This window comes from Plectrocnemia conspersa, unplaced genomic scaffold (assembly GCF_051122295.1).
Source record: "Plectrocnemia conspersa isolate PC_06_02 unplaced genomic scaffold, ASM5112229v1 ptg000014l, whole genome shotgun sequence".
Taxonomy (NCBI): domain Eukaryota; kingdom Metazoa; phylum Arthropoda; class Insecta; order Trichoptera; family Polycentropodidae; genus Plectrocnemia; species Plectrocnemia conspersa.
The window spans coordinates 20,460,548-20,483,886 of record NW_028277178.1 but is presented as its reverse complement, the minus strand read 5'-3'; the positions used below and the strand labels follow the sequence as shown (position 1 = coordinate 20,483,886).

At 30.4% G+C, this 23,339-nt stretch overlaps 2 protein-coding genes across 4 annotated transcripts; one reads left to right on the top strand and one right to left on the bottom strand.

Annotated features, from left to right (window-relative positions):
* The first annotated feature begins 586 nt into the window (after positions 1-586).
* PRAS40 (Proline-rich Akt substrate 40 kDa) lies at positions 587-11,485 on the top strand. Its single transcript, XM_088204556.1, has 7 exons — positions 587-832; positions 7,297-7,464; positions 7,534-7,811; positions 7,883-8,060; positions 8,258-8,390; positions 8,455-8,597; positions 9,714-11,485. The coding sequence occupies exons 1-7, from the start codon at positions 734-736 to the stop codon at positions 9,819-9,821; spliced, it is 1,107 nt and encodes a 368-aa protein (XP_088060682.1). The 5' UTR covers positions 587-733; the 3' UTR covers positions 9,822-11,485.
* A 65-nt stretch (positions 11,486-11,550) lies between these two features.
* eas (ethanolamine kinase 1) lies at positions 11,551-18,582 on the bottom strand. 3 transcript variants are annotated; one of them, XM_088204558.1, is made up of 8 exons: positions 18,231-18,449; positions 14,003-14,061; positions 13,788-13,927; positions 13,549-13,732; positions 13,157-13,245; positions 12,707-12,933; positions 12,427-12,646; positions 11,551-12,358 (listed from the first exon to the last, which is right to left on the bottom strand). In XM_088204558.1, the coding sequence occupies exons 4-8, from the start codon at positions 13,582-13,584 to the stop codon at positions 12,286-12,288; spliced, it is 645 nt and encodes a 214-aa protein (XP_088060684.1). In that variant the 5' UTR covers positions 13,585-13,732; positions 13,788-13,927; positions 14,003-14,061; positions 18,231-18,449; the 3' UTR covers positions 11,551-12,285. The 3 variants fall into 3 exon arrangements, with proteins under 3 accessions (XP_088060684.1, XP_088060685.1, XP_088060683.1); XM_088204559.1 differs by lacking the exon at positions 18,231-18,449 and adding an exon at positions 14,963-15,045; XM_088204557.1 differs by lacking the exon at positions 14,003-14,061 and having other exon boundaries at positions 18,231-18,582.
* Between the last annotated feature and the right edge of the window lie 4,757 nt (positions 18,583-23,339).

Genomic DNA, 23,339 nt, shown 5'->3' with positions numbered 1-23,339 from the left:
TCATCGCAATAAATAAAAAAAAATACACAAAAAAAACCATGACCTATTAAAACGCACATGATTGGTCCATGTTTTGGAAATAAATGGTGTTTCAAATTTCAAACTGCTGATATTAAAATTATTTAAAATTTACTTGGAATTACGATACCATATTAATGTATTTTATATAAAATTGAATATTTTTTTATTGTTACATAACCTTGTCTCGCGCTTAATTCTTTGGTACGGTCTCATACTCGCCAGAGCCGGCTCTGCTTAGACCCGACAATATTCGATCGTTGATGTTGGTGACCGCTGACGCTGATGCACATCCGAATACTTTGACTGGTTTTACAAGTCAAGCAATAGTTTTTTGATAATATTTTATAAAACCTAATGCTTATTTTAAATAATAATAATTTATTTTATTATCTTGTAGATAATATAGATAATTAAAAAAATAAAAATCTAATGAAACGAATTAATTACAAATGTTTATAATCGTACGGATTGCGTCAGGCGTGCGAACGCCGTGACGGACGTGTCTGCGAACGCCCGAAGCCGTTCCGCCGGATTCGCGTACGCTATCGGACAACAAAGAGGAAGCGTTCGCGAGCAGAGCCGAGAGCCGAAGGGCGCCCGCTGCCGGCCGGGGCAAAAGAGGGGCGGAGGCCGAGCGGGATAGAGGGATAGAAGGAAGAGCGGAAGAGCGGGTGACGTCTGCGGCGGAGGGCGAAGGCGCGTCGCCGACGACATGCTGGTGGCTTGTCGCTGTCTCAACGTGGTGGCCGCGGCCTCGGAGGGTCCTCAGGTGCCCCCCGACGGTCTGCCTGGCGGAGTCTTCTTTGAGCAGGTGAGCCCGCGAACCTTTACCCCCCGCGCCCCCTCGCCCAGCTCTATAGGCACGTCGCAAACGCGAGCCTTCGTACATCAGCTGTTCCATCAACTTACTTATTTTTTACAATGTGTTCGGATTTATATCAGACGAATTACTGTTTTTTTACAAATTTCATTCTAGATACTTTTTGCGCAATCGCACTTTCAAAATTTGATGGTGTCATTTTTTTTGCTGACCTTTTGCTTTCAAACTAAAAAACTCATTTTTGTTGATGCAAAAATAATCTAATAAAAATGTTTAATATTTTTAAAATAACAAATAACAAGTTTAATGCAACCGCTAAACCAAATTGTAAACAATTAAATAAATATTCTACTCGGCATAATTGGACAGATATCACCCGAGTCGAAATGATATATTTGTGTTATTTTGGTTATGGGTCTTTGTAAAGCTATTTTATACACTTCTAGGTACTTCATATACATTATAACAGATTCCCGACAGAATTTTATGATAAGAACCGCAAAGAAAGACGAAAGATGACGTATTAATGCAAAACTTTTGAATAAATTTCTGGATTTTTTCAAAAAGTTTCACATTTAACTTCATTTTAAAAATCAATTTATCAAAAAAAAATATGTTTAATTAAAACCTGTTTTTTTTTACCTTAACGTCGATCTTTTCCTGTTTTAAAGTACCCCAAATAGTTATATATTTATTCAATATTTTTTTTAATTTGATTTAATGTAAATGATTTCTATAGAAAATAATACCAATAAATTAACATAACAAAAAATATTTTATATTAATTTAATAACAAAATATTGATATCATCTGAATTGTCTGTATAAAAAGTATGTAAAATAAATTATTAAAACATATTCTCAAAAGTCGAAAATCCACGTCAAAAACAATAAAATCGTGCTGTCTTTTCGTCCCTTTATTGCCTTTTACATGAATTTTTGACTTCTGAGAAGTGATTTAATTCTTTCAGCATGAACAATGTATCGCAAAAATCTATCGTACAACTGAATAACTACTCTCGATTAAAATATAATATAATCAGTATAATAATCTTCGCTGCCTTAATAAAATAATAAATATATGACAATTGATTCGTCAACATCAACTTCACGATTCGGAATTTAATGCTCTCAAATGTATTGTTTAAATATTGAGCTCAATTAAAAACAGTCATTTAGTTGATTTAAAGAAAATATGTATGTAAATGTAATTGCAGTACTTTTTAAAATCAAGAACAGTGGATGACAACTTACATATCAAAATATTATTTCCAAAATTCATCGATGGATTAACAGATTTTATAACGAATTTTAGTAATTTGATAATTCCAGGTAAAATGGTTAGGAATTACTATATCTTTTTACTGTAATATATTGATAAACGTATCTCTGAGTAACTAATGAAATAATATACTGGAAATTTTATCATCAAATCATTTAAAATGGCTTCAAAATATATATTGCGTATGACATAGATGCCTTTGGACAGCAATGGTTAAACCATTTTGGGCATGACACTGCATTATATTTAGACTTCTAAAGGTTAATATATAGTAAATACTGATATTTTACTTCAGGCATTACAGATATATATATATATATATATATAACAGCTTTATAAATGTCATAATATTTTCAGAATCGCGTTAACGATTAGACGATACGTCCATCAATAGCTCTAACTGCCTGCCTAAATATGGTCTTTAGATAATATTTATTAAATGTAATTATTACACTTTTACCCATTGGTTGTATTTAGAGAAAGGAACATTATTTTTATGTTTTTTACTATAATAAAATGGCGAATTATCTAACAATAAAGTACACAATGGTAGGTTATTATATTTGCTATATTTTTCTACCTCTTGCATAAAATGATGCAAAACCAGTTTTTATTAGTTTCCAACAAGTCATCCATGCTCTTCGATTAGATTTCCATGTAACATGTAGCAATGTTTTGCTAATATTTTTAAGGCCTCAGATTTTCGCTGTGATAAATGTAATTGGTTTGATTTTGAAATTCACGGCAGTATTTCCACCAAGTAGAAGTGTTAATTTATATTTAGATGCTGACAAAGATTTTACCAGTTGAATATGTATTGCTGATCTGGCATTTTTTCTCAGACTTTCTTCTCTGTCTTCCAAGTTATGCTATCGTGCTAGGGACTACATACTATTTTATGTAAACACATTTACAACGAAACGGGGATGATTTTTTAAATCGTGTTAATTGAAGACTCACTGTACACATCTTCTTTACGAAAATCATCATAAAACCTGTATTTTTTGTTAAATTAGTACTTTTCTAGCTTTCATTGTTGCAAAATCTTTAATTAGTCCTTTTATGCCCAATTCCTTGAAACATCTTCAACTGATAACATACTGAGCCGGCCTAATCTTTCTTGACACAGAAGATCTTAAATCAGTTGTTGTTAACTTTAATTTGCAAAAAAACTTCTTTCGGCGCTAGCCACAGATACAGGCAAATAAACAAATTTATTTTCGATTAAAAATTTTATTAACAGACATTCCTTCACTTAAATGTAAATGGTTGAGGTATCTGATTGTGAAGCGAATCCGTTCCTAATATGTTCTTTGCTTCTGCTGCCGTTAACAGGATTTTTAAGTCCACACATTGTTTCAAAAGTTCTTTGTCATTCATAAGTTTACATTTATTTAAATTTAAAAGCATGTGAAAATTATTGCTATTGTTTTTTGCTAACAAATCAAAACTATCTTTTCGCAATGGCGGTGTTTAAAATCTTAATAAAAAACGTTATTTTATAATTTCATAAGGAAATATTAGTTTTATTGTCAAACTTCCAAGTTTTTCAATAGTTTTTTTTCAATTTCTTCTGCCTCTAGCAAAATATTCTTAAACTTCTATAACCACAAAATAATTGCATTGAGCTGGAAATAAGAGAATTAATCTTAGCTAAATTTTATTTTTCTCCTTGTAAAGCTGTACTAGTAATCTTTATTTTGTTTAATATATCGTGCCAAATAATTACAGAACAAATTAAATATGTTATTGAGTAAGATTTCAGCTTCCGATTTATTTCGATTGGTTGTTATATAATTAAAAAACTTTCTAAGCCTTCAATTATCTGTTCCAACTGGTATCATAACGGTTTAGGTGAGTTTTCGGCTGGACCAACGAGTATTACAAAAAGGTTTTAAGGTAAACCTTTAAATATTACATTTCTGCGTAGATAATGCGAAAAAAATATAAATACCCTGCATTATATCAAAAAAGTCACTGCCTCTACACATCAAGTAGCTGCATCATTAACTATTAAATTTAATGTATGAGATGAACACGGAACGAAGAATGCTCTCGGATGCAAAGACAATATGCGGCTCTGAACACCATTATGTTTACCTCGTGTATTGGAGCGGTTATCATATCCTTGACCCCTTAGATTACATAACTGCAGATATTTTTGTAACATTTTGAATATTTTTTCTGTCATCCCCATACCTGTGGTATCATCTATATTTATGAAATCTAAAATACGTTCTTGTATTTCTACATATTTTCCTGTTTTATTTGGAAAAGGTAATATATTCACAAAACAAACTATTATTGTCATTTGTTCAGTATAATCCTTTTAATTACGTTTCTCCACTGTTTTATATTTTCGTTCGTCCGTTTTTGAAACGCACAAATAATTGTACAACATTAAATTCTCTTTAAAAAGTTTTTTCACGCAATATAGACTATTAAGTGTTCTTTAGATACTTTGTGAGAATTTAATCTACAATGTATATTTTTCCATCATTCGTGCCTTCAGTGGTTTTGCGTCAATGTTTAAAAAAATATATTAATTAAAAATTAGGCACCCTAAGCCGAGACCTACTTGGCTCCACAGTTGAGTCGGCCCTGCATATACTCATCATATCTATTTGATTTTTCTGTGACAAATTATGCAGAATGCATATTATATAAATATGTCTTAACCCTCCTCGTGATTTTTTTACATTTATTTTATTACGTCTTTTAGTCTCGCAGACGCGAGTATCGAAGGGTTAAAGTACAGATTCGATTTTTTAACACATCTTCACTATGCTTTTAGTACGGTAGTTGCGCTACTTCCTTTTTAAAGTCATGTAACCGGAAATTGAAACGAAACTGATCAGGAGTTATGTGGTGTTCTTTTTAAGATTAAAAATGAAAACAGAAAAAGTTATAATTATATATTTATTGTAAATCTTTCATTGCAACACAACAGGCGTCAGCCCAATGCGTTACAATGGGGTAAAATCAATGAACAATACTAAATAAGTAGTTAGACACTAGGCTTAAATCAAAGTCTATTAATCGGTGATATATATGTTATAAATTATAAACTATTATTATAGTTTATACAATTTATAGCAATACTTCTCCGTAAGATTATCAAAATATAGGATTTCCTGATCTGTGATGATCTATCGAAATTATATTAATATAAAAATCAGTAATTCCAATCTCTCGCAGATCAATAGAAATTGAAAAACACCAGGGTCCATATGGGATTTAAACCCAGGCTTTTCAGGTATTAATCACCGACTTATCTATCATGCAGGTCTCACAAAACGGCTAGAACTTTTGCATCAATGTAATAATTATACCATTACACCTCTTGTGGTCCACATATTTTAAGCTCTGCAAATTATTCCTACCCAATATTTTATTTATTTATATAACAACGTACATACAGAAATACAATTGTACACAATTAAACAGGAAATATACAATAAAAATGATAATCAGCTAGTACATCCTAGTGTTATTAAAGATAATATGGAAAACAACTACAAGACCAGACAAGTTAGAATAAAAATAAAACAACAAAATTCAGATTTCATTACTAACAATATTGATAAGTCGAATTCTAAAGATAAAATATTGAAGTAATTTTACAATGAAACAAATTATTGGAATGCCTAGAAAAATTTTAAGGTACATCAAAATTAATACATTTTAAAGACCTCAAAATCTATTTGATTATAAATAATTCTCACAAGTAAAATAAATCATTACAAATACACCTTTCTAGTAATTAAAAAAACATAAAGACGATGATACTATTTTTAGTTGATATATTTAATTGTAAATTTTTCGATTTTATTTATAATATATACATATTATGTAAAAATAAGAGACCAGACAGACGGATCATATTCTAATTGATGTCTTGCCAAAGATACAAAATTTTAAGTATATTAATAATTTTAGATGTTTTGCATGTTCATAAAATCAACTTTCAAATAATTCTAAAATTAATCAGAAATGACCTTACAAAAGCCTTAAAATTTCCCGATTGTCTTTAGAATCCTTCCACCGATTGCCATTAATCGTTGATTTAGTAAATTGATTGTTAAGACATGTCATCAGATCATTTTATCGCTGAGTGAAACAATCAAGGAACTAACCTCCAATACTGATTGGACAGACTTTAGAATAAAATTAGAACAACTCACAAACAAAAATGTATCTTTATAAACAAAAGCTCAGCTTGACGAGGAAATTTTAACTAGTTAAATTGATTATTATTTAGCAGCTTTAACTCTGAGAAATATTTTTTTAATAAATGTTTCGTTACCACTAAACACATATTGTATATGTGACACATCACATGATTTTAACAGATACTATCTGTTTCTGAAATTTTGTTCATTAAAACTGATGCTAAAAAAATGCATGGTCAACAAATAATTAATACTCTTAACTGATATTTACCTTCTCTTCTTTGCTCCCCTACTAAATTAAGCTATTTTCATCTCATAATAATAAAAATAATTTTGTCCAAATAAAAGTTCTGCAAAATGATGATTTTATAATAAAAAAACAAAACGCTACAGCAGGGCTCGGCAACCTATGACCCGCGGGTCACCAAGTGACCCGTTTGATGATTTGAAGTGACCCTTTTCAGTTCTACAAATATCATTTTTTTAACGTGTTACGATGTCACGACTAGACCACATATATGGTTGTTAGGACCAAAAATATTCACTGACCCGAATAGTCTTTTTAATAGTCACATTTTAATTATTTTGACCCACAGCCAAAAAAGGTTGCCGAGACCTGCGCTACAGCATAAATCGAGCTATCTTATCTAAGTGGCAAAATTCTTATTCATTGGTATTTTCCTTTAAATAAACTATTAATCATGGATTGCTACAGTTTAATCGATTTTTAAGTTAACTGATTTTAAAAGAGTCAATTGTGATAAAATCGGGGGTATTATTAAATAATAAAGATCAGTTACATCGTCCCTCCATGAAATAATTATGAAAACAATCAGTAAACAATGAATAAAAATAAATATTTTTAAATCAAAATAATCAAAACATTATTAGTTCACCTAATAAATATTATTTTCACACATTGCTTAATACCAAATAACATATTTGTTCGTAGATAATAAATACGACGTCGGTTTTTCTTAATCGTATATTTTGCTTTTTCAGAAGTTGGGTTTGGTGCAGAATTGCAATGTTTGTTGTGAAAAACCAATATTGCTGAAAAGCAAGGAAGTCAGCCAGTGGATAGTGTTTTACTGTCTTTTATGTCGTACTTTTACACACGCGACTCATTTGCAGATTCCTCAACAAATGTTGATCAATCTGGAACTTATTGTGAGTGTCTTTTTTCTCGCTTCTATATGTAATATTTTCTGCTATTTTATCATTAAATGTTATTTACAGACTGACAATGAAACCATAGCCGCGCTGAAGAAGAGTGGCAGTTTTTCGCCGACGTTTAAGTTGTTATTAAATAGCGCTAATAACGATCCAGTCGTTAAAGAATCTCTTACGCCTATTAATCAAGTGACTAAAGCAAATTTGCTCGATTACATGACGAACGAAATAGAGTCCAAGAAGGTCACGATAAATGACGAGATTACACAGTTTCAAGAGAGCAAATCTTGCGAATTCTTGGCATTCAAAGTGCGTGCTTTTCAAGATTACCAAAAAATTTCTAGGTATGTTTTTTTTTGCATATTTTTATTTACGGTATGAAGTTTTGTGATAATGGTTTTGTTTTATTTTGTAGTGCACTCTCGTATTGTGATAATTTACCAGAGGAACCCAGAAGCCATTTAGTGGAGGCTAATGTTGTGATACGAAACTCTGAAAATGTGATACCGGCCGGGGATATGTCACCAAATAATAAGAAATCGATTTTAAATACGACACTGACTTCAAACAGCAAACAAAAAAATAATGCTAAAGTACGTTTCGAATTTCATTATATAATTATATTACAAAATATATTGCAATATTTTAAATGTTAATATTATTATGGTAAAAATATGATGACGTAATGAGAGCCTATAAAAATTGTCATATTACGCATAATAATAATAAATGTAATCTCAATGTAAACAACGATAGTGTGCAAATTTAGCAAATATTATTTTTTGTCCAGAATTTGCCCAATATCAGCAGTTATCAAGAAGATTCGCTCGATTCAGAGGGTATATTCGACTTGGAGGGTATGGATTCTTCCACATCCCCATATAATGGTGCAAATTCTGATACTTCAGATTCTGATATGGAAGGTGAGACTAAATAATATATTTTGTTATGAAGTATTGATCCACAATTTATTTTTTCTGTCTGTAGATTCCACTAGTAGGGATGAAGGCATTGTTATTGCCCGTAAACCCAACGATCAATCAACGATAGATATGGTTAGAAGTGTACCTGTCAACATCCCAAATTTTATGCATCTTCATGAACATTCTCAAGATAGGATTGACAGAAACGTAATTATAATTATAAATTAACACATTGTTGTCGGGTGATTTCGGGCATTGTCTTAAGCCTGGCGCGGGCCATTTTTTAGCAGCCGCGGAATTAATCGGAAACGAAGAATTTCCGCGTTTTTTTTCGGAAACTCGCCATAACTTTTATACTATGCAATATAAAATTATGAAATTTTAAACCCAGACTTACCATAAACAGTACTATCAAATAAAGAAGAAACATGGAGGTTGACACTTTTATATTCACTGGAAACTTGCGTTTATTTTGCACATAAAAGTACTATAAAAATGTATGTAATAAAAAATCGAATTAAACACTAAATAAAACTAAAATATGTCACAATTTGTTTTTATGAATAGTTTTTGAACGTATGATATCTCTAAAAACACATACCTCTGTGTAGAGGTATGTCAAAAGGTACATATCCACACTTTTGGTCCAATCATCAATAATCAGATAAATTATCCACACAAATTCATCGTCAGATTTCTTTTCATCGGGTGAAAACATTTCGGGGTGTAAAACTATTTTTTAGACAACCGAATGACCGAACATTTACGCGTAACTGTACTGATGTATTTTTTTATAACAAGTCACAGATGTCGCAATGACTGTTGCTTGTTATCTACCCCAGGTCAAGTTTCATTGGAATTTGTTTTGTTTTCTCACTCCCGACCATCCCTTCTTTTACATCAGGTAGAAAGTAATTCCTCGAAGCATCTTGAATAGATTTGTGACATAATGGAAGATATTTGGGATAATAGGATTTTTTTATAGTTCGTTATTTAACTTTTTGTACGGTATAAAAAATCAATATCAAAATTAGTACAATACATTTGGTGGAATTGTAATAAATGCGATGACGAATAAAATAATGTCTTTATTGAATATCAAAGCAGTGATATCTAGCTGCTGACAACAAAAAAAAATGCAGTTCAAATTACACGGATAAACACGTGAGCCGACTTCTAGCAACAGACTACAAAAAACGGATTTTTACGGGTCCCGCAATCCAGCAGCAGTTCCGCAAAAACGGAAAAATCCGTGTCCCGACAACAATGTGTTAAAATATTATGTTTACTTTTGGAATATGTAACGGTTTGTTTGATTTTAAGGATGAAGACGGTCGTGACATAGCAGCAAGTATAAGAGCATTGGCCCGCTCCGCTTGTGATCTTCCGTTTGGCGATCTTCCTCGTCCTCGCTTCAGCACACAAATCTAGTCCCAAGTGCCAGCGACCATAGTGTATAAAAGTTTATAATCGCGAGTTCGACACTCGCTGTTTAGTGTTTAAAAGACAAAATACCTCTACTTCTTCAATTATTAAAGGAAAAAAGCCAGTTGGAACGGTATCAAAACTAATGTTGAAAATTATCTTCCAACTATACTTTTTTATTTTTTGTAATATCATCTGAAATTCATAGAAGAATAACTTTGATAATGCTTTCAGTTATTTGTGATTCTCATCATTGGAAAAACGAGAGCTGAACTCGAAAAATCCTCTTAGGAACTTTTATTTAGATTTTATACAATCAAATTCAGGACTAATGTAGTAATACAATTTGATATATAAATCATACTGCCTAATTCCTATAATTGGTTATCGGAATATATAAGTGACTAAATTTATTTCATACGTCGCTACAAAAACAGTAATCTGATCTAAACTTGTTATTTGACATAAACGCAGTTGCGTTACATGCATTTTTTCATATGCAGCTAATATACATATTTAAAGCAGCTTATTAGAGTTAGCGAAATATAAATATATTATTCAGAATGTATATTGTGAAATACGTTTGCAATAGCTCCGTGTCACTATATATAAAAGTAAATTAAATATTTTCACACTATATTACTTCTATTTTGAGAGTTTCTCATTTTTTCTGATGATATTTATTTTGTAATCGTATATTTAAACCACCGATCCTCAAATTAAATAGGTTTTTGATAAATTTATACGTGCGATATATGTCCATCATCTTATAAGATAACTTTTATAATTGCATAAATCGTAAGGTTATACGAAGCATATAAATATATATATACAACGAATTTTCGTTACAAAATTGTCAAGAGTCAAATCGGCATTCTTGACAAATCAAATTAATTGGCTAACGAAAATTTAGCGTGTTTCTAAATGCAGCGATCTCAATGATTGTTAAATCAGTCTTGCAACAATTTGAGAATTTAATCTCATGAATAATTTTAGTTTTACCTTAAACTGTAGTTTTTTTTATTTTATTGAATATTATGTACATATATATTCGTGTTATATTTTTTTTTATTGAAACTAGACCTTCAATTTCAACATTATATGAAATCACGTGTCTATCCGTATTTGTATTTAAAATTAAATTGAAAATGTAGACAATATTTTAGCATGTATCGAATATCAATTTAAGAATGTGATTAAAAATGCTTTTTTATACTGCAATGTTTATTATAATTTCATACTACCAATATAATAACAGACATTGAGATACAGTTTTTAAATGGTTCGTAACTATGTGATTATCTATTTTATTATCATTATGATTATTATTGAATGCGTTTTTTTAATATACAGAAATCATTTGACTCAAAATTGAGACGTGTGAATCTTACGTTCACGGCTTTGTTTGTTTTGTTGGTGAAACATTATGTTACATTTTGGCGTTTTCTTTTACCCTTCATATTCTCTCGTTTGTATACATAAACGTAACATATGTGTATTTACGCAGGGAGTGTGTTTTCGTTTTATTTTTTCTTTCATTTGTGGTAAGACAATAATTGATTTATTTTGTATTGTTCTTTGCGATGTAAGTTGTTAACTTTTTATTTCATTTTTAATATGTTTCAAAACAAATATGTTAATAGATGGATATATAATAAAAATTAAAAATGTATGTGTATATTTGTTTTAATTTAATCATGGAGGAAAAAGGTATTTGCAATAAAAATAATGTATCTTCGGATTGGTTAAATAAATTTATTTTAAAATGGCAAAATTGGAGATATGTAAATAAAATCATGCAACTGGATTACATAAATAAATTTAATATTATGCTTTATACATTTACAATTATTCAATATATCACATATGAATTTTGAATTCATTATAATATTGATGTAATGTATAGGATCATGAAAGTTATTATATCAAGACAAGTAAGAAAACAATTTGATTGTTACGAGTCTAAGAAATACTGAAACCCATTAAAGGAATGTTACAGTAGAATGTTTATAGGGTAGGAAACACTATTTCAAATTAACTAAATTTATACAAAGTACGTTTGCTCCTTTAAATAACAATCTTAGAATATACAGTCAATTAACTGTTATTGTATATAATATAATCTTAAATTAAATTATGGCCATATTTGCATCGATTGACTGTATACTATAAAACGACAAATATCACGCATTGGTCCAATATTAAACGGAATCATAAGGCGATTAAACGTCAAGATTTATTAAAACTCTAAGGTGTGATTAAATTAGAGTAACTAAGAGAAGTAATAAAAATAAAATTTATCTATTATTTCAAAAAATACTTATGACAATGAAATTTAATAATTTTTTACAATAAAATTACTCTAAAGAGCCTTGTAAAATTTTACTGTAAAAAAATATTTTATCGATACAAAATCTTAAAAAACGATTCGAAGAAAAAATATTTTTCTACAAAATTAAATTCCATAGCATCAGCTCCATGTGTCCATTGCTAATAGTTGATCTCTTTTCCCAAAATATTCGTTGAAACGTATTGCTGCGTATCTGATGGAAATAAATGGATAAATTAAACAAATTTATTTTTTGCTACTAACATTCAGGCCGAAACTTACTCCAAAAAATCAAAATCGATATTTGAATATTCAGCTTGGATGAGAGCCCAGAGACCCCAGAAGAAATGAGAGGCTAAAACAAACTTGTTCACTTGTATATACAGAGTTTCTATATCTTCTTCATTGACGTCTCTACTATGATATGTATCGAGATATTCTCTAAGCCACTCTACTTGGAATTCTTTTGAAGGATAACGAGAATAATCAATTTCTGAAATACCTGTAAATGAAAAATATGTTTATTGCACTGTAAACAATGTATTATCATAATCAAACTAACCTACAAACTCGGCAAAATGATTTCCAATATCGAATGCTTGATAATTATAGTCCGCGTATTCATAGTCAATGAACGTTACTCGTTTCTTATTTTCATTATATATAACATTGCCTAAGAGAAGGTCATTGTGTGAAAATACAATAGGACTGTTCAAGCTGCTAAGTTCCATTTTAAGATATTGTAGTTCTTTTCTAAGTTCGGTGAGTGGTCTTATCATTTTTTCAAATCTGAAATAATAATCAAATTTAGGTTTTATTAGTTTATTTGTTTCTCAAATCATTTTATGAACAAGCAGGAAATATATTAATATTATCTATGAAGCAGAATGACCTTGAAAAGCAAAATGCAATTTATCAGACGCAACTTCATTATGTTTTAAGGTCATATAGCTCACATTGAAAGAAAATGGAACAACTAGAAATTAATAGACTTCCGATAAATAAGTCATACCTATTTTGCATGGATTCCAATGTGTAAGGATCAGGTACAAGATTCAAAAACCGCTCACTCTTTGACCATATAACTGGTCGAAATGGGATCTAAAACAATAAAACATAATACATTATATATTATTGACGTTTTTGTACAGTACAAGGTTGAATGCAAATCCGTATGCTAATGTAACATAATTATTCGCATACAAAATACAAACAATTATGGAATTGATTGTAGACATTGCGGGAAAAGGGAATAAGTTTAAAAACACTCAAGAGATACAAGAGAAAAACTAATGTTTTATGATTACGTCAGTAATATAAAATACATTAATAGGTTAGTAAATAGCCAAATTAAATATTTTAGATACTACCAAAGAAATGCTGAGGAAACATCATGATATATACCTCCACATCCTGTTTTACTTTATGCATCTTTGCCATTTGTCGAGCGACAAGTCTCCATATTTTCGGTTGAAGCACGCTATTTACAGACAGAGTTAAGCCCGACACGTATTTATAAGCGAGACCGTTTTCAAAAACAGCATACAGACAAGGCGCCAAACCAACTTTGTGCAGAAGTTTGATATTTCTAAAATAATAATGCGTTTAAAGAAAGAAATTATATATTTATTTAATAATAATACCTCAATTCAGCTTTTCGGTCTATGAGCAAATCGGTTTTGTTTCCGTATATGCGTACTAAAACAACATCTTTGGTCTCCTCTCCGTCTTGGTCTTTGTAAAAACAACCAACCAGTTTATTTGTTATGCCATCGGTAAAAGTCTGAAATGTAAAAAGCGAATGAAATGGATTTGAATATGCGTCAGACTGAAACAGGAAATTTGGCAACGTTGTTACCCGTTGGCGATTATTCCTGTTTAAGGGAAGTTAGCTCAACAGATAACACTGGTGGCCATCTGCAAGAAACGAAATCAGGGAGTAGCGCATAATATATTATTATACATTGATATTAAATCACATTTCAAGTATTTTTTATTTTATACTTTACATAATTGATAATAAACCTCAGCAATGTTATTGTCATTACACTTATATTACCTTGACTACATCTAATCATTTTAAATGCATTATAAAATTACGTACATACTTATAATTTTATGGTATAGCTGTAGATAATTTTTTACATAACAATATGTTCATATATGATTATATAACGTTGTTTTTTTTAATATTTAATAGTTTTTTGAACCAAGATTTTTCATGATAGAAAATTACTATGATAAAATTTCAAATATTGTGATTATCAATATAAATTAACAATAAGTGCATAATATATCAGTAAATACAAAATGTAGAGCAAGTCCTGAGACTACTACGATCGGTCTTATACTCGAATCAACAATCATATCAATGACTTTTTGTTAATTAAAAAAGTATTGATTTCTTAAGAAAGAATTTATAGTAAAATATTTTAACAATTCAATGAGTCGATTGTTTACGAATTCCAAAGAAATATACATATAGTTTCTATAAACGTGCAAATTTTTCTAACCTTCACTCTCAAAAGCAAGATCACATGATATTGATGGAATATAAATAAAATCTTAACTATTATCGCTGTCGAGATTCTAGTTCTTCATATTTGAAAAGTTCCAAGAATAAAATAAATCATTATATAATTTAAATAAATAATTTATCATTATTTATATAAAAAAAAACAGTTCCACTGTTATCAATGGCTATGCAATCAAACCTTGTCCTAAATTAAACTAAATAAAAACAAATACAAATAAATATTTGTATGTAAAGTAATGTTATATTTACAGCAATTAAATTTAATATAAAAAGGTTCAAAACCTGTTTTAAGTTTTTGCGCAGCCATCGCTCACACACTATGAATAAATTAAAACAAACAACACAAGAGCGCGCAGTTAGTTTTGCGAAATAAGCGATTATAAACATAAAACTTGAAGATAAGAGACGACAAGTCAACTTCTACAACACTTATCATAAACATGTCGCCTAGTTGTTCAAACATTTTATGTAATTAATTTATAACTTTAAAATTAAAAGTTAGTAATTACTAATTTTTGGTAGAGATTCGCTCAGTTACTGATTTCATCGAAAAAAAAAATACAAAACCATCAGGTATTTAGTGTTGATCGTGTTTTAATAGTTTCATGGTGATCTGTCAGTTTTAGTGCAAAAATCACTCGATTAATTTCAATGAAACTTTATAATTTATTTTGACTTAACTACCAATATCAGACTGTATGTTAAAATCAGTGAAATATATGTTATTAATTAAAGATCTTAAAATAAAAACATATTTACTCACATAGACGCAATTTCAAGTTATTTAGACATTTGATTTTTTTATATGTAAAATTAACGGTGAAGATCATGATTGAAATATTAAAAACAGATGGATATGTCATTAAATGAATTTTTATCAAAAACCAGTTTAATCATCATAAATTTTATTCTATTCAATAGTATGCTATATGTTCCATTAAAAAGGCTAAAGATAATTTTATGAAAGACATGCATGACATAACCTCAAATATTCATATTTTTTGATCATTTTAAATAATAATATTGTTCATAATGAATTTTTCTTGTGATTAATTTTATTTAGAAAATCATTCAGAAAATACTGAAATAGATTATAGATAAAAAGCTAGGTTGCGGCGCTGCGCTCACGCGCGACCATTCACAAATAATAACAGCCTCCATGTGCGAAAAAGGGCAAAACGACACACCTTGGATTTTTCCTACTTTTCACAAAAAAATACAACTGTAGAAAAGAACATAATCCTCCTAACAAGTAATGCAAGAAAAAGGTAATTGTATTTGCGTAAAAATGTGTAGCGATATTTTTATTTTTGCAGTTAATAAATTTAGTATAAAATATTTTTGAACTTTATTTATATTTCTACAATTGTTTAACCATATTTACGATATTTTGAATAGCCATCATTTTGGATGGCTAACGAACTAAACCGAATTATTTACAAGGTAGATGTAAAAAAAAATTTGGAAATATGACATTTTGTCTGAGGGAGTTTTTAGTAGTTACTGTATAATTCCAACTATTAGGTTTTTGAGAGAGAAAGCGATAAGAAGATAGAAGGTCTAAATTTGGCTGTGATTAAACCTTTTAAATAATACAACAGCAAGCATTCGACTAATTACAACCATTGAATAACATTAAATTAAACAATACAATAAATTCCATTTTTTCATATTTTACTTATTTTTTTATATAAGCATAAAAATGAACCAGATTTATTAATCAATTAGTTAGTACAATTAATTAGTGTAATTATCAAAATTATAATTACCTACATATGTTAATATTAAATAGTAATTAAGAACACATTGTTTTCATAAATTATTCAATATTCAAATACTACTAAACAAAATATATTAATATTAATATGTAGTAAACAGAAATCAATTGTTAGATAACAAACAAACAGTACAATTCCTCATCGAGTTCCTAAATTCTTTAAGACCATCTGGAATGTGACCACATTTGGTTTTAAAGGTTTGAGTTCTAATTATACTACTTCGTAACCTCCACCTAGATTACGCAATTAAGTTATGATTCAAAATATTGGTACCAAATATAGAGCGCGAAGATATTTCAAAAATATATAATTTATTTATAAATGCTATAATATTTTTTAATTCACACGATCGTCCTATATTTTTATTCTGACTGTATGCTATTTCTGATCCTAAATAATATAATTATGACCATTCATTATTTTAATTCTGATCGACCTAAATTCAATTTGATATTTATTCTGACCCTGAATAATACAATTATGAGTCTGTTATTAAAATTTTGACTGAGATTTAATTTTTAATCTGAACCAGATTTGATTTAAATTCTGACTATTTAATTTGTTGCCAAATATAACTGAGACAAAAAATTAAATCGCGAAAATACCGACCGTCGTGCCTTTTAACTTTAAAAGATTTTTACAATAAAACATGTTTTTAGTGACCATAAATATGTAATTGTTAATGACAATGAATCAAAAATAATATTCTTTTACCCCAGTTAACAAAACAAAAAATTTTGTTGTAATAAAGCATTACAATAGTAATTTATGGAATTTACTGATATACAATAAAAATAATATTTGTATTAATTATTATAATCTTTTTGCGTCCTTATTTATTACAAAGATTCGAGCAACGTTGAGTACTTATTTCCGCTAGTTATATGAGCAATATCCTTTGTTTGTAATAATTTTGATACCACATTTATTTCTGATTAGTTTTATATAAATGCATTAAAATGATAATTTTAAATAGCTATTATTGTCTTGCTGATTTTTAAGTTTTTATTTGTATTTTTACGTCTATCTAAAAGTAAACTTCAAATATGTTTAAACAATATGTAATTGTATAAAAAGTGTATAATTCACTCCCTTAAAGTAGCAGTACATTATTTGACTCAATCTGAATATTATCCACTGCCAAAAATCTTAGATTTTTGGCACATTTCTACAGATTTTGGTTATATTTTATCACAAACTGCATATTCTCCAGAACCAAATCCATACAAGAAAAAGAGAGAATGAGCCAGATAATGAAACGAGATAGACGGATGAGTTGAACTGATTAATATGATAAAGTATAACTTAACAGAAAAATAAACGACTGATAGTGTAGTTAGTTTATCGCCAAAAACGTATTTTAATAAGTTAGGAGCTAAAAAAGGTCGTTGAAAAAACTTAAATGAATGTTGGCTGACACAAATACATATTTTTTCTTTAAAAGGAATGTGTATGGACTTAAATTAAAATAAATGATTTGCTATACGGCCAACTTTATAGGCACGCACATCTGTCGAAAAATCGAACTATGGGCGTTATCTTATTAAATGTATGAAAAAAATAAACTTTGAAAAAAATATAATATTTTAAGTGTGCCGAATAAACAAACGAAAAAAGTTTATTCACGAATTCTAAATATGGATGCGGTGTATGACACCCCGCAGGTGGCGACAGGGTTAGCTTTTGACAGCAAAAGTGCGCGACGGAGCTATCGATTTTTAGCTCCGAAGCTGAAACGACGAACGTGCACAGTATAGTTTCGCAGTCAGTACCTTGTATCTGACCCTGTGCGGGTGCCAATGCGGCCTGATGATTTGCAACAGCTGAGCGGCGCCCGCCTGTGGCCGCCGCTCGTCCAACCGCAGAGCCACCTGCATCACGACTGACACGCCGGCCGACATTTCTCCACGCGAAACTACACCACTGGCTACCACTCCCACCGCCACACTGAGCTTTTCGCGCAGGTTTTTCCGGCACGCGCTAACTCGATTATGCTCGCTTTTCCGGTTGCGCGCGCGCTCGACGACCAATTTCGCACTTCACGTCATATGATATCTATTTTTTTCATTAAAATAATAAGTAATAAAATTAGCGCGGAATAATTTTAGTTTGCCATCGACTAGTGATTGATTTTTAATATCTGGCAACCCTGTAGTTAAAATATTTTGTAGGTTTTCAGCTCCCCTAGAAATCTATTGATAAAAGGCATTCATTCTATTCGTTTATTATTTTTTTGACTTGACAAGTATTACTAATGCGTCATAGATCATAGTTATTAAAATATTTCATACACGTACGCTCATTATAGCTAACGTTTTAAACATCTGGATGGATTGTGAGAGGGGAGCGTTCTCGAGCGTTGATCATTGCCGTAAAGTACAAGAATAAAGGACGCAATCGTGACTCACTGGGACACTCTAAAGCTCACAACTTAAGATTATCGACACCATCCCTACACTGGTAATGATGGTCATCTTCGTCTCTATCATTACTTACGCGGCAATATTGTTCGCTGATGAGAGCCGCAGCCCACCATCTGAGGAGGGGTCGCTCAGCCGCGATATCATGTAATAGATCTCCTGACTTGCCAAATTTTGTCCCTCCCCTCTGGAAAAAGCTGAAATGGCGTCTTCATTTCAATCTTCTTGTAATGAAAGGCAAAAACATTTTAATATGTAATCCCGTAGTGAGTTCGTTCCAAAGACGCTGCTACTCCTAGCGCCTGATGACTTTTTGAATGGCACTCGAGTTTGGCTATTTATCCGTTGCAAAAGTCACCAGCGAGTTTACTGTATATAACTTTCAGGCAAAAGAGTCACGTTAGAGAATCCTATGATATTATGTATCGTAGAGAACGCCCATTGTAGATAAATTATAAAAGTGACACACGCTCCGCATAATGAAATCGAGCATCTTTAACACCGTTTTGCAAACTTTGGCGACGGATTGTCGATACCGCCCCTCGTGTATAAATGTATATAATTTTATTATTTAAGTATCTTCTCTATAAATCATAATAACAAATAAGTTGATAACCTTCAAAGCTAAATGGCTTGAAATACAGTAAAACTTGAATTAAAGCAAAAAAAATGTTTTCACGTAGTCCGAAATTTTAAGTTCTTTACTTTAATTTATTTTTATTCGGTGAAATTACAGATTTGTATTTCCTAGATTTTTCTAATCTCACGTATAAATAATAAAAATAAAAATCGATCTATTGATTGTGACCTAAAATAATAGTTTATAATTAATTAAGTAGATATCACTGACTTCAATGTCAGTGAAATCAATTTCAGTAGTGTCTCACTACTTACTTGGTGGTTGTTGATTTTGTAATGTTGCAGCGAAATATTACCAATAAATAAATAAATATTATTACTAGGTATTACACATTTTAATTACTAAAATCAAAGCTGAATTAATGATCATTAAAATGCACAAGCAAGTAAAAAAAACAGAACAGTAAACGTTAATTTGTTGATTATTTTTAGATTGATTTTATCCGTCGATTGCTCATGCATGAAGTATTCTCGACAACGAGGTACCTAGTTTCAATATTTCAAAACATATTCTAAAAATGGAACACAAATCTACTTCAAATGCATATCCCTTGATACGTACGTGGCAATCATCACGGAAACGTTAATGAGCTCTTTTAGATTAATACAAATCTAAAAACAAATATAAAATATAATAAAATAACATTTTAAATATAACTATCTTATCTAATAATGTTATAAATTAGGCCAATCCACTTTTAGGCCAGAGGCGTATTATATTTAGATTCAGACGTCTGCGTTTTATACAGAATAATATTTACATTTTGGAAACCCTAACAATTGCATAGAATGTTGATATTTGGGAGATGCAATTATTTAACTAAATGTATTATTTTTAAATTTATATTACCTAAAAATAAGTGGCATATGTACATCGGAATACATAATTATATTATGTACATACTTTTTGTCACGGGATAAAATTATGATAACTCTGCGTATTTTACGCAGATAAAACTAAATGTGCGCAAAACTGTTATCTACCTAAAATATTATACAAAGCGTTTTTATGATGTTATGTTTAACACTTGTTAAAAAGTAATATGAAGAGTTGTTGTTCTTTTTTGTGATCTAGTGACCGTGAAGATTCAGGTTGCGTTTTTCGTTAGTGTTAATAGCATTTAAAAACAAATTCTTTAAGAAATTCACACAAATATTTTTGAAGCAAAACACATTTAGGTACTATATATATAATATGTATATTGAAAAATATTATTTTAGATTAGTGACTCAACGACATCTTTCTGAATAAATATAAATTATTTATTTTTTTAATATTGTAGAACATTACAAATATATTTTATTTTACAAGTACATAAATATATACCTAGGTTTGCTATCAAAAAGACGACGAAAAAACACAAAAATATGGGCAAAAAACGGTAGGATATAATCGACTAATCTATCGAAGGTGTTTAACAATATCATTTAAAAATAAACTTTTGCTGTTAACTATCTCAATGTCAATATGGTGTACAACCAAAAACTGATATGCACAAATGGTAATACAAGGTTCAAAAATACTTTAACAGATATTGCAGTAAGGGAATTTCAGACCTTTATATACCAAAAATAATAATATATAAATAACAGGCGGTCCATCTAAGACAGCAAATACAAATTAAATTATGTTTTCGAGATTGAGTGGCAGAGTTGTACAATTTATTTTACATATGTAATGATATACTGATATAAAATAAGCATGCAGTTGTCAGTATTTGGTAGCAGTGTCGAACGAGGAAGAGTATTAGAGCCCTGTAGTTGTAAAAATTGAGTCTCTCTGGTCTCTGGTTCCTTTGAAATGAGTCGCTGAATCTTTTTCGAGTGTTCTTATCGTAAATACGAGAGTGCTTGGTGTTTTAACCAAGTGTCAAATCATTTATACTGACCCTTAAATAAAGCAGGAACATCATTTCAGATTTTTCCAGGAGGGGGGGGGGGCAAAATTTTTTCAGTCAGTGGTCGGATTATTAATATTTGGATTTCAAGAAGATTCTTTATATTTAATTAAATGACATGCTTTTTTCTGACTTAATTCAAGGGGGTTCCTGTTAAGAATCCACGTCAAAAGCAATAAAATCGTGCCGTTCCACAGTGGAAACGTTCAGTTATCTAGCGTTCATATTAAGACGTTTTATAGCAATATTACGACTTACGATAAGTGATAATTGAATAAAGCATATATAAACCGAATTTTGAACAATAAGAAAGCGCAAAAAATCCACGTCAAAAGCCGTCGCCGCCGTCACAGTGGGAACTAATAATAGCACGCTCGTTACCGGGCGTTCTCGCTGCGACGGCGACGACACAATTTTATTTCTTTTGACGTGAATTTTTAACTTCTGAGAAGTGATAATTGTTTTTGCGCCCTCCTATTGAGCAAAATTCGATTTGAAAACGCTTTAACCAATAATCTCATATCAGAAGTCTGTAGTAATCAGTATCAGTAAGGATAGCTATCATATTTTTAAACATAGTGTAATAGCAGACAAACTATGGAAAATATGCGAGATGCGTCGTCTGTCTGTACCTCTTTCGCTTATTTTTCCCTGAGAGTTGAGATGGCTTAGTTTGTATTTTGGACTTGACCTAATGAAAATTCTAAGACTATTATTAGGTTAGGTTTCGGTTTGAACAACAAATGTACGTTTCGCAACTGTCAAATTTACATGTCATATACATTTTAGAGCAGTATATAATTTCAATAGCGTCAGTTAAATTATATTTTCCCTAGTAGAAATATAGTACACGGTGAAAATGCATTTGTATTTCACTAGTGAAAATATAACTTCACCGAAAAATACACATTCACTGTAACATTAATAAATCGCATGTAAATAAATAATAATTAGTATGTAAATGTATATATTACTACGTATGAATTTGAAATCATATAATTTTACTAGTATCTGAAATATTATATTTTCACTTGTAAAAATGTATTCTGATATGATTTCACTGAAATAACATATTTAAAAAAATATTTTCGGGAGATGACTGTTTTTTTTTAATTTTTTTTCAGGAATAACGCGAGAATTTCAGTTTTTTCCAGGGGAAGGGGAAGTCCATAATATTTCATTAAATGACAAGCATTTTTCTGGCCAAATTCAAGGAGGGGTAAATGCCCCACCTGCTCCCCCCCAAATTACGTCCCTGCAATGAGCTTGGATGAATGGGAGAGAAGGCTATTTTATGATTAATCACATTATAGTTCAACTCCGCCTCCCGTGCACAGCTTAGTGAAAGCGTAACTTCCAAGGTGACCATTTGTAGGCGACTGTTCGATAATGACAAAGGATACACACAAGGATAACAACGTACTGTTCTTAAGCATGTGTCTCGAAAATTATGAAAAAGAGTTTTTATGCTGTGGCGATTGAGATAATTAAAGTCGAATGCATGGTTATTGTGCAAAATTTTTGTGTGTTTCGAAATTCAGATTTCTCTCATGTTTTGTTTAGTCACACCTTTTTGTTGTAGCTTTCTAGAGAGTCTTTGTTGATACACCCACAATGTCTGCAATCAATGCATATGATACATTACAAAAACAGAGCTAGATATTTAGAAAGATTCCTGTAATTACTGCCTGTCATCCAAGACGATAGCACAAGCATTAATTGCCCATCGGGTTTCATTAAAGTAAAATAGTAGCACGGTAAATCACGATAAATCTCTAACAGTACCACTCTACCTCCTTTCGTTTATGCTACCATGTTTATTTTGAACGATATTCCCGGATGCTTGACCATATGTATTGTTAGATAACGGCAGGGCATCTGACTATATCAATGAGTAGATAGGGACTGGACAGGCGTCCCTTCT